The 13095-nt window shown below is 41.8% G+C and overlaps 1 protein-coding gene across 1 annotated transcript in view; it reads left to right on the plus strand.

Moving 5' to 3' along the window:
- The first annotated feature begins 10075 nt into the window (after positions 1-10075).
- The window catches only part of col11a1a (collagen, type XI, alpha 1a), a 54219-nt gene continuing 51199 nt past the window's right edge, over positions 10076-13095 (plus strand). Inside the window, exon 1 of the mRNA XM_061805629.1 lies at positions 10076-10441. Within this exon, the coding sequence (XP_061661613.1) occupies positions 10327-10441 (115 nt within the window). The 5' untranslated portion in view covers positions 10076-10326. The remainder of the gene's footprint in view (positions 10442-13095) is intronic.

Raw genomic sequence — 13095 nt, forward strand, 5'->3', positions numbered from 1 at the left:
TTGAACCAGAACGACTGTACTACATGCTCATGCTAATGTAATCCAGTATGAGCTTTCCTGGTGAAAAACTTGTGAAGGCATTTGAGCTTTATCTGGCCTGTAGATGTTCCATCTTTTGACAATTATCATTTAATGATAATAACATTAATTATCAGATTCTAACTGAGTTAACTGTTTACTGGGCATTCACATCCCCTTTGTGCAAGTTTCTGCTTTTGTTCTTCGTCAGACAGAATGACTCAGGAACACTGGAGGGAATAAAAACTGTCTTGTTCTACAAAAGCAGAAGGAGGGGTTTAAAGCTATTGAGAATAAATGTCAATGCAAGAAATAATTAATTACCTTGGTAAGGGGTAGACTTTCAGCATTTTGGATTCTCAGGTGGTTCGGGGCAAAATTAGACAAGATAAATGGGCAAAATTACAAATCTAATACTGTGCTTTTACTGTCGGCTTTTCATCTATTGCAGTGTTTTTTTAACCTTTTTTGAGCCACGGCACATTTTTTACATTGGAAAAATTTTGTGGCACACCACTAACCAAAAATGTTACAAAATGACACTCTGTATAGTATATTTAATTACAATATAATTTCTCAATTTATTTATACTCAGTGTGAAACCTGGGCCTGTTTAGATGAACACAAAGCCGATATCCTGGCAGGAATAGAAGAAAGACACACACGAAGCTCTTCTTCAACAGCTCTCAGTCTTTTTCTGTTTTTAGTTTTTATAGCAGTTAGGCTTGAAAAGCTCAGCTCACACAGATATGTTCTGGAAAATGGGAGCAATATCGCAACAGCTTTGTTGGCCAGAATGGGGAACTCCTTGGCAGCAGTCAACCAAAAACTGTCCAAAGGAAGATCAGCAAATCTTTGTTTTAAACCACGATCCCGTTTCAGTTCAGTTAGTTCCTCCAGCTCTTGTAAATCATGTCCTTTCCAACAACTGATGCCGAGCTGTATGGGTCCCTAACCCAGTCAAAGCTTTCAGTGGAGGCTGAAGAGAAATAAAATGACAACTTCTCCTCAAGACTTTTCAAATGTTTACCTATTACCTAAGACAGTGCAGCAGTGTTGCTTGGCCGTTTGTCTGTGAGTGGGAACATCTCCAGGTTGGCACGTTGCACATGTTGTTGCCAGAGGTCCACGTTTAAATGGAATCCATATATTTTATCTGTGCTTGTAAGCAGGTTTTCATTTCGGCCCTGCATCCTTGTGTTCAGTTCATTAAGATGATGAAATATATCAGCCAGGTATGCCAGCTTTGCCCACCACTCATCACTTGCAAACAGATTTGAGTAATCAGACCTCTCATTTGTCAGAAACATTTTAAGTTCCCCTCGCAGCTCATACACACGGGTCAGCACCTTACCGTGCAACAACCATCGGACCTCCGTATGGAGCAATAAGGCTTTATGCTCCGCTCCCATTTCCTCAACAGAGATACGAATATACGGCTTTTCAGAGGTTGTGTCTTTACAAAGTTCACTATGCGCACCACATCGTCCAACACAGGAACCAGTTCTGCTGGTAAAGTCTTAGCAACGAGGGCCTCACGGTGCAAAAAACAGTGCGTAACAATCAGATCTCCATCAGTGCACACACTTGTGCAGTTTTCCACGTAAGTCCTCCCTGGTCAAGATATTCCGATGTGACCCGAAAAATTTCCTCTCCAGTTGTTTTTTCTGGCAGTGCCTTGCAAAATAGGAAGTTTTCTCTAATGGCATCTCCATCCACAAAACGCACATTGGCCAAGAGCTGAGAATGTCCACTAATATCCGTAGACTCGTCAACTTGCAGCCCAAATTTCCTACTGATGTGTATCTTTTCCAAAACATGGCTTTCGATGTCTGTAGACATATCATCAATACGCCTGGCAATTGTGTTATCAGAGAGCGGGACTTTAGCTATGTCTTTAATCAGGGCTGAGCATCTCGTTGACAATGGCTTTACAGGCAGGTAGTATTAATGTCTCTGCCACAGTGTGCGGCTTTTTTGATTTACCAAGAAGTTCGGCGACTAGGTAACTAGCTTTGAGCGCTTTCTCATTTACCTCTGTGGTTTTTCTCATAAACGTTGCCTGTTTCTCTGTGTTTACACGCAGGCGAACAAAATAGTCTATCGGCTTGTTTTGAAGCGACGGGTGTGTCGTTTGGAGATGGCGTTTAAGCTTGCTTGGCACCATGGCGCTGTTGGATAGCTTCTCGCCACACACCAGGCATAACGGAATAGGTGTCGTCTCATCCCCAGTGAAACTAAATCCAAACGAAAGATAGCTTTCACTATATTGCCTTGAGCTCACCATCTTTGCTTTCTTTTTCCCACCACTCATACTAGGGCCTTCATACGGGTCAGAAGCTTGTCCAGGGCCCAGTTCGGAGTTTGCAGTTGTCCTTTTTAAAAACTTCTCCATGACTGTCACCACGGCCTCTCAGGTGCATCACTAATTCTCTTGGAGGAAGGAGGCAATCAGCTACGTGTTGCCACACGGACAAATGTTAAATTACTCTGCCAGCCTTTACAGCACGGACAGTGGACAATGACATCATATTTGCAGAAAATTATTAATAAATGTTAATTTAAAAAAAAAAAGTGATATTGGATAATTTCTCACGGCACACCTGATGATCTCTCACGGCACACTACTGTGCCGCGGCACAGTGGTTGAAAATCATTGATCTATTGAAATAAAAATGTACTGTGTGTGTATGTGTACGTGCAGGTTCAGCAGCTTTGTCAATCAAATTCAATCTGGATTTTATACAGATAATCCCTTCAGCACCAGCCTAATTTTAAGATTGTAAATCCCATTCAATATGGTCATATGGTTGTACTTACATACTGCAGATTTTGCATACGATCCTTAAATCAAGATCAGAATATGTTATTATAATAGTGAGTTTCACTTTTTTGATCACATTTTCTAATCACATTTCACATTATTCTACAACCTTCGTTCCTTACCGTTTTTTTCTGACTAAATACTGTATCTCATTAAATTTTGCTGGTGAACTTCATGTTACAGTTAGTGGGGGTGCACAGTACATCACAGCACAGTGTAAACTGAGAATCAAATCCATAAATTTACTGTACATGAAGCCAAATGAAAGCATACCTGTACAGGAAGTAGGGTCTACATCAGGGCTTGTTTTGGCTACTGGATTTTGTAACAAGGTTCGTCAGCCTTCACAGTCAATCTTTGCTGGACTATCTTTATGTAGAGTTGGCATTTTTTCCCCCATAATCCCCCAAAAGATGCAGGAATCCATGTTGTCCAGGGTTTTTACAGTGAGTGTGAATGGTTGGCTAGATGAGTCCACTCCAGGGTCTTTTCCACCCCTAAACCTGAAGTGTTCTATGATAGTATTCATTCTCCTGTGACCCTATTCAAGGCAAGGACTGTAGAAAATTAATGGAGAGATGTAAACAGATTTCAGTAGAGAGCAAATAATTTTTCCAGTGCACACAATTTTGCATTTTCCTGTTCTTTATGATTAATGGTAATGAGGGGACAAACTTAATGCAAACACTTTTGACATTGGACAGGTTGAAGCCAGTTCACATTTGCTTTCCTTACTCTTCTTTCTGACCAAATTTGCAAAAAGCTTGAAGTAGATACAGAAATCAAATAAGGTGACATCCACTGTGGAAGGAGTTTGCCGAGGTTGAAGGCAGGTTGCCAAACCAGGGATGTATCAGAATTTGAGGAATGTTGCCTGCAGATTTGCACAATGCAGACCATCCACCACAGAGTTGTAGCATTGGGAGACCTGCAGAGTAATGACTCAAGGTCAGCATGACGTGATGAGTGACGTTAGTGAGAATTGCAATCCAACAGTAAAGTCTAGCATGTGTCTAACAAGTGTCTGGGTAGCACTCGTAGCTCTAGCATGCCCAAAAATAAAACAATAAATAATTGTTGGGTTAGAGTAGGTTCGTAATAGACAAATGCACAGTTTAAGAGTTGTCCAACCACTGAATCGATGAAATAGGTATTACTCCTTGGCCCCTTTTGTATTGTCTAATCATTAGTATTCACAATGTTGCTAATGTTATTGATCAGTGTATGTGTTGCCTGGACAACTTTGCCACACGCTAAATACCACACAGGCTAACTGTAGGAGGAGCCTGGGAGCAAACCCCGAAATTATTCTTTACTTTGTACAGTATATACACTAATCAAGAATGACTCTTCAAGATCTTCAAGTTTCAAGTTCTTGAAGCATCATACAGCCGTCAGTGTGGGGAGTGCAGTGCCGGGCTGAGGAGGATACCAGGCCAGGTGTTGGGGCATTTCAGCATCCTCTCTGGTCTGCAATGGCTTTTTCCGGTGGATTTTTAATGCACCATATACATTCACACATCGTTTGAGAAGCTGGTTGGCCTGGGTCGGGGTGAGAGTTGTATCATTGTCGCATGTTCACCTCACCCCACCACCAGCAGTCTCCCCATTCTGCCCCTATGTCTTTCCCCTAAAAACTGTCCAGCTCCATTTTCAATAGACATCAATCAATTAAATGGGGGAAAACATTTCCAGACTATTTAAAAAAAAGTCATTATAGCTTCCTGAACTTAATGTAACCATACAACTTAAATCTCAAGTAATTATGTGTTTTAGGAACCTGCATGTATCATTGCAGTATCCTATCAAATGGGTCTTCATTCACTACAAGGCGACCGTACTACTAGGGTAAAATCTAAAACCAGGCTTCATGTTGACTCAATAACGTTGCCTCTGAAGGAGTCATGATTAACAACTTATCTGACAACCAATTAAGATATCTGTCTTCAGCCCACCAGTGCACATGTACACTAATGCCTCTCACCATTACTGCACAGTAACTTCTATCTCCCCATTCATCCTGTTCTTGTCAGTCATACTGAAGCCGGTACTCAACTCTCTGGCCACTTACTTTGACGTGTGAATACCATTCGTAAACATTTCATATTTCTCCGAAGGTCTGAAAGTATTCGGTGCACAATGTGACCAGTTGCAATTTCTCCCTACGTTTTGAGGGATCCTTTGGGGATTCTCATACCAGATATGACATTACAACATTAAAGATATCCGTTTTCATAATTGGCCCAAGTATCACATGAACAGTAGTTGAAAAACTAACACATAACAGAAAGGCAAAAAAAAAGGTAGCAATCAAGCTGTCCATCAGCGATCCCACAAATCACATCATGCCTCGCAGCACTTCTGTGAACTTTCAGAAATCTCATTAACTTGATGTATTTGACCTGTAAAGAATCTTCTGTGGATGACTGGACTGGAAATATCAAGAAAACAGGCAGCCGACCAAGTTTCAGACACATTAATTAAACAATATTAGAGTATCATAGAAACATTGCTCGTTAAATGATATAATTATGTGCTGGAGCCATCACTTTAAAATGACTTTCAGCAGCAGCGTTCTGACACAGTAGGACATTCCCAAAGTTTGGAGACAAATAAACAGCCTGTTGCATGTCTAGCTGCTGGACCGCCTCTTCCTCTCAAGGCTTCAAAATTAGGCCGCTTCCCATTGCAAAAAGCTGCGGCCCAGCCCTGTCAGACCTCAGTTGTAAAATCCTGTGCTGTGTGTGACAAAGACAGTCTGGTTTATGTTTGCGTGACAAATGAAAGCATACTTATAGTGCAGTACTGTCCAAAGGTATAAGCACATCAATGGTTGCTTTGATTTAGCGTCGATTTGTTGTCGGTATTATATAATAATTCCGATAATACTAACCAGAAGTAACGAAGGAAATTACTAGATGCTCAAGTATTTTGCATGATCTTTACGCTAACATTATTAAAGCCCAAGTGTCATCCCTATAAACATCCTAAAATAGATATTGTAATGAAAAATACATAGAACATTATTCACTTCAATGTCTCAGAAAAAATAAATGTGAGCGGAGAGCACGTCATCCATGCGCAAAGTTGCAGAAGTGTCATTCTATGATATCCAAGTGGTCGCCATATTGGTTGCATCCTCCGTCTGTGACGTCACCCAGACATTCGCCAATGAAAACACGCGGTGCACCCTAACTATGGGAGACAAACGCATCCCTTCTGACACAAAAGCTCTTTTCGAAAAGGTGAACACCACACAACCGAGTGAATATTACACTATTGTTTCGAGCCATATTCAGATGATACGCGATCACGACCAAACTGCATCCCCGTCCGATCCACGTCCGCGGTGGAGATGAGCCATCGTGGGTGGCCGGTGTGGCTGATTGAGCAACACAGTCGAGCCAGCGGCACATTATTTGCGCACACGACTGAGCAGGGCATTCTTGGCTGGGTTCTTCAGAGTCGCCCCCGTCTCCAAAGCCTGACGCGCAGCCTTCGCAGAAGCAGTGACCGCCGAACGTGGCGCCTCAGCCGGTGTGGCTGATTTTTGGTGCCGTGGTGGCATATAATGGAGCCGAGCCGTTCCGCTTTTATTAGGGGAATGTTCAAAGCTGCCACAGTACTTCTTGAACACCGTTGAGCCGGGGCGCATTACTGCCTACCTGTTATTTGGAACCCACGAAGCTCTCGTCCTCTGCACCCGTGCAATCCATTTTTTACAATGAACCGGGTCTCTTGCAAACTTATGAAGGGTAAATCCATTCTCCCGAGTGTTCAAGCAATGTCCAGCAATGCAATGAGGTGACATTTTGGCTGACACAAAGGAACAACGAGCTACCTTCCCGGAGGTAAAACTAATGGAAACAAACGAGCCCACTTGGGGGCGCCGCTGTCCTTTACGTCACTTCCTGCTTCTTCTTGAAAACAAATCCCTCGAGAGGATTTTCATGGCGGGAGTTACAAAAAGCTATATACGTCAAAATCATGTTTTGTGGTGAAAAAACGCATGGGCCCATATTGGCAGATGTTTTTTCATTAATAACATACTAAAAATCATCCATTTCATGACAGGAGCCCTTTAATCACATACATGAATAGTACACAGTAAATTGTATCAATAATGGAGTTTGTAACATAAATGATGGAACTAAATTAATATAATCGATAAGGCACCTTCAATTAAATTAAATTTGGCTTTTACAACTCACCAATCTTAACAATAGTCAACAATCTAATGAATAGCCATCATTTTTTAGGATTTAAGATGGAATGAGCTGTACAAGGGATGGTGGCTCAGTTGGAAAAGCGTTGGCCTCACAGTTCTGAGAACCGCCTGTGTGGAGTTTGCAGGTTCTCTCCGTGCCTGCGTGAGTTTTCTCCGGGCACTCCGGTTTCCGCCCAAATCCCAAAACTACGCGACATTGATTGGACACTCTAAATTGCCCCTAGGTGTGATTGTGAGTGTGGCTGTTTGTCTCGATGTGCCCTGCGATTGGCTGGCAACCAGTTCAGGGTGTACCCTGCCTCCTGCCTGTTGAATTAGATGGATGGATGAGCAGTACAAAAGGCATCATTTGTGGTCAATGTTTGCTACATCATACCTTTAATATGACAAAATAAGAATAAGATGCAAATAAAATACTTTCACTTCTATGACCTACTGATTGATGGAAGCTAGCATATAATGTGTTAATACTAAATGTGCATGTCTAAAAATGTATGTTATCCAAACTGAGCGCACCTCTTGCTGCAACTAGACCGTGGACTGAATTGAGAGCGGAAAAAGGGTTCTTTATACTCTCCCATGTGGAGTGTGTACACAGTGACAGACAGTAGCCGGTGACTGGCGACTTGTGAAAAGGGTTTGTCCCACGACACCAACACTCTGAATCTATGGCTATTTACAAAATAGTACAGTGTGGGGAAAAAAACGACATGTTCATGTTTAGTTTTGTTTTGTTTGGGAATTTGGGTAATAGAAGACTCGTGGAACCCCAGTGTAATGTCTTCAATACATGGATGGATGGATTTTGCAAAACATTCTATTCTACTTTAGTATTCTCTGTCCTCCAAAGGAGTGTACCTCAATGATATAATCCAACCTCAAGTCACAAACATTCTGGAACCTACCAACTGCCTGCCGCTATTAGCTCAACATCAGCTTCATAACATCCTGCCACTGACTTCTCCTTATGAATGCAGAAACAAGTGGAACCTTTCAATAATGAAAGATTGCATTTGATTTTTGAGCATGAATATCAGAAAAGCTATAACTTATAATACCATATGACAGTGATTAAGCAGGTGTGCCCTGAGAAATTATCAGTGGTGTGCCAGGAAATCATTAAATTTTGCTTGATTGGTGAACAATTGCTATTTATTAAGAATACTGTATATCGGCTTTGTGTTCAATTAAAGAGGTCCAGATTTGACACTGAAAAACTCAATTTGTGAGTTAATTGCAACAAAATCATCATTGTTTCAATATTCATGCTTTGTGTGTCTTTTTTTCCATGGTGTGGTTTGCGATTTTGTAAAATTTAATGTGTTCTAGGTTGGGACAGACTTTCATGTGAAGCAAATACTGTATTCATAAGTTGTAACTGATCACCTTAATTGCAGTCATATTATTTACACTTGAACATGTGTTGGACACGAGAGTTGACTTGTGATGATGGACGGATTTTTTATATCATGCAAGGACAGGATGTTTTATTATGGCCAGACAATTCATCCCTGGAAAAGAACTCTGCTTTTATAGCTCGAGGACATAAAGGAATACACATCTGATGCTGTTTTCAGTGGAAACCAAGGACAAAGTCAGGGCTATCCTAATGTTCAAATAATACAAACACAAATAGGGAGTCACATTAACTGTCGCCCCCTTCGCCTCGGAAAAAAACCCATGCGATTTAGATTAATTTTGGTTAATCTTTCCTCAAGGTTGTCATTCTGAACTGTATGCTTTACTCATTTTATCCTCATCCCATTTAGTATTTTCAAATGCCAATTCATATAAAGATTATGTGACTGATAATTCACAACACTATAAGTACACCTGAACACTCAATTGAAATCTAGTTTTGACTTCAAATGTAATCATGGGGTCAGCTGGAGCGAATATTAGATGCCTATGGGCATAAGTCGTGGTATGGTTTGGACTGGACCATTGGGAGAAAGCGAGAATAGCAATAGAAAACCTATTCAAGCATCCGGAGACTGTGCAAACTCCACACAGGAGGGCCTGTGCTGGCATTTAAACCCAGGACTGCCTCGAGTGTGAGGCAGACATGCTAAACACAATGCTCAATTTAGAAAAGTAGCTTCCAGTGAATTGCAATGCTTCAAACTAATGGGTGTTAATGTTTGGTATACCATCTTTAGGCAAATTGTAATCAGAAATAGACCAAAATACTTGGATTATACCATAATACTGAGTAATAATCGATGCAGACATGTCTATGCTGCAAACTTATAAATGAGGAGGCATTTCCTTTTTCTGAAGGTGCACATTTACTATTCATGCTCTTCCCTAGTATTACAAAGTGACCCCACCCTCTTCCCCTGACTGTATAACGGCACCATTTATGTTTCCCACACATCCTTTCCATCTCAGTGTTCTTTCAGGCAGGCCATTTAATTTGGCCTACTGCTGTTTAACACGTACCAAGACATGACCAATAGAATAAGCCATCTATGTAATACTACTTGTTCTCATAATTAGATTAGTTGGACAGTTGTTGCAACTATTGTGCCTTTACAAAACTTACAATAATTTTTTTTTTTTAATGATACTGAAGAGAGGTATTCATTTAATAACATTTACCATTGTGGTGGATCTTAACAAATTACAAATATTAGCAGTGTCATTCAAAGATGAATATTACGTTTGAAAAGGCAGACTTTTGACGTGAAAAAGTGGGCTGGATTTTCAAAAGTTCGTTTGGGGGGGGGGGGGGGGTTCGAAACAAGTGCACAGGGTCAAGTGTTGTGTCTCGATGGAGATTTTAGAAATACTGTAGATTCATCCCTGGGTGAGATTCCTTTGCAGCTTCTTGCAAACTTTGTGCTTGTTTGTCTTTTCGTCCTTCCTCAGACTCACCAGGCAGGGCGCGTCGCGAGGTTGATGGGTGGACCCGCAGGAGAATTTCCAGCCCCGTGATTTGCTAATCAGTGGCTGGTTCCCTTGTCATCCCCCCCTCTGCAAACGTAGCTCTGGTTTGTGGATTTTGCCCAGCCCTCCTGCCCGTGCACTCAGCAAGTTTAGCGACTGCACTCGGTGCTTTTCGGTTAAAGCCCGACTACCCTCACTGGGAAGGCTGGGCACTGGCAAGGAGGACCGGGGGCCTCGTAGCGGCTGAGAGAAGAGGGTTAGAACTCATCACATATGGCTTCTTTGTAGCACATTTTCCATCATCACTTGGGATTGTGGAAGGGACGTCACTTAGAAATCACCTTGGCCCAAAGTTTATTTGACGACTATGGAGATGCAGAGGTGGTCCACAAGGTGGAAAACGAAAAGGTGGCTTATGGATTCCTCTGTAACTGCATTTGTTACGTTAACCCTGGTTCTGCAGACGACCGGTGTCTCAGCAGGTAAGAATACTGGCACCCGAATCTTTGAAAAAAAAAAAAAAAAAAGAAAAAAAAAAAACGTCAACATAGCCCGACCGCCTGTTCACTGATGATGGAGATTTATTTACACCACATGCATTTACCTCTTATTCAATTTGCATTATGGGAGATTCACGTTTAGGCATTCAAGTTGCGACCCATGTAAAGTCTAATTTGGAGTTAGGCGCGCAATGCTGAATTGTGCGCAAGTCGTTTGTGAGATTTATCGCATTACACGCCTGGACGCAAAAGCGCTCGCCCAAAGCCCAATTACAGTCATCCTCAAGCACATTTTGCGCGATGCTCAAGACTGTCCAACAACGTAATATCCACTGTTAACACGTTAAAGTTCTCATTTCATATAATCCGAAGTCCTCTTGATGTAGGTTTTGTGTTTGTCATGCTTGTTTGGTTGATGTGCACCACGTTGCTAATTGAGTTGTGATAACTGACTGCAGTGTGTGAATGTGGTGTGTGTCATAATCTTCATAATTGCAATCAATCTGCAGGTGTGTCAGATAGGGACTGATGCTTTGTTCAGTAAAATCTGCAAGGAGAAGAGTACAAAGCTCCAAAATCTAAGCAGGCAACTCATTGGCCAGGCAGGTTCACCCTATCACCACACTGACCTGGTCCACACTGAAGCCCAAAAGCTGTCTCACCCTCAACCCACCCCACCAAGCCCCCCACCCCCTGCACCTTCTGTGCCCAGCTCTTCTTCCTCTCAACTTTGCACCAAGATGTTTTTTCTTTTTTTTTTCTTTTTTTTGCCCACCCTACTGGACAATGTGTGTCTTGTGTGGGAATGCTTCTCCTTTAAGTAGTGAGCAGTTATTTGATGATGGCCCTTGTTGCACTTCCCTATGATTTTAACCCCTTCAAAGAGCAGGGACGTATACAGGCCCAGTTGGCAGTGGCGTAGGCCACAACTAACTCTGTTCTGAATTACGATTGGCTTTTTGGCACCTGCGCATTTATGGATAGGCTACCAGTTTTGGCACCGTATTTCAGCTCTTGGGCTTCATATTGACTCCACAAATGTGCCAAGAACAGAATCTCGCACGAGTATATGTAAATTATCATTACAAAATTTGTTAATCTGATTCCTTTTTTTAATGTACTATTGTACAGGCTCTCTGTCTTCAGAGGTCTTTTACGACAGCCGAAGCTGTTTCTGCAGGGTGCCCTCTCCATCTAGCAGTGTACTGACACGTTTTCTCAGCCCCCGGGGCGCAAGTTCAGATGTGCATTCCACAAGACAAAGCTAGCATTTCCAGAGTCCTCTGCACATATTGTGCTCAATTGGCAAAGTACAGCTAATCGACTCGTTGTTTTACCTTTCTTGGAGGTGTTATATAAATGCAGTCAAGAACAATGGATCATCTGAGTATCACTAGAATTTTAAGAAGAACATTGTCTTGTATTCAAATATTCTGTGACATATATATGCATTTACATTGATATGGGGGATTACCAAAAAGTGATTTGATGACGCAGAATGCAAGGAAATGGTTTTTGGAGACTTGGGCTGGTCCTGCTGACATTTTCGTGGATAAAGCGGTCTTGTTTGCACCGGCTGGATGGTGGTTTGTAAGTTTAGAGAAGGCAAGAGAGAGAGTGGAGGAGAAAAGGAAATATAGACAGAGAGCTTTTCTTCCTACAGATATTATTAGCGTGTCAGGGAGGTGCAGGTGTCCTTCTCCATTTATAAGCTCCTTTCTGTAAAGATGCGGAGCCTGGAAATAAGACAAGTGTACATTTATGTTTTATGTGCTCGTGTCTTTTGTGTTACTCTGGTGATGAGGTTCAAATTTGTCCAAAAGGGAGGTGTCATACCGCACCTCCTGTTCTGCACCTGTCTCAGATTTACATAAAGATGTCTGACTAATAGAGGAGGTCTTGCAATGTCTTTCACATCCTGCTTGTTCAGAGAGCGTGTCCTTAAATGCCACCCGAGTTCTGGTGGTCGCTATGGGGCCCCGTTTACTCAGCCCCCAACACCGTCTTCAGTGTAAACTCACGCCAGTGCATCAAATGCACTCTTAAAATTTCAGCGCGCTCATTGTGCCATTTTAATACCGTGGATAGCCGTTATTGACATTTCCTTAGCACCAAAGTGAGAGGAATGAAGACGCGCCAAATTGCCACATCTGGAGCAAACTAGCGGTGGCTTTTGAACGGAGAGCAACTCTACAGGAGCTCACAATGACTTCCTCAGTTCGCTCTCCAAAGTAAGTAGCTGGTCCATCCTCAGTTACAACCAGTTCTAATCTTCAGTGATGAGATCCTTCCTCTTGCCTTGATCTGGTGTGTTCTGTGTTTGTCGTATTTACCAGGGTTTTCCCAAAATTAAATTAGATTACTTTCCTGGAACTCAAGAATAAAAAAACCCAAAATGTATTCCCTTTACATTATAAGTGTTGCAAGTTCATACAGTTATTGTACATGCTGCATATTTCTCTGTAAGTAAGAAAAACTGTCTCAGGACATTTCTTGTTCCTGTTTACTTAATGCAAAAGAGTACATAATTTTGTTGCTTTGAGTGTGATAACTTCTTTTTATTGTTTTGACTTATGATGAGAATGGTGGTTGTTTTTAATAGTTAAAGATTTTGTCTGTCTTTGATGGGCCTTGCT

The sequence above is a fragment of the Syngnathoides biaculeatus genome, chromosome 19 (assembly GCF_019802595.1).
Source record: "Syngnathoides biaculeatus isolate LvHL_M chromosome 19, ASM1980259v1, whole genome shotgun sequence".
Taxonomy (NCBI): Eukaryota; Metazoa; Chordata; class Actinopteri; order Syngnathiformes; family Syngnathidae; genus Syngnathoides; species Syngnathoides biaculeatus.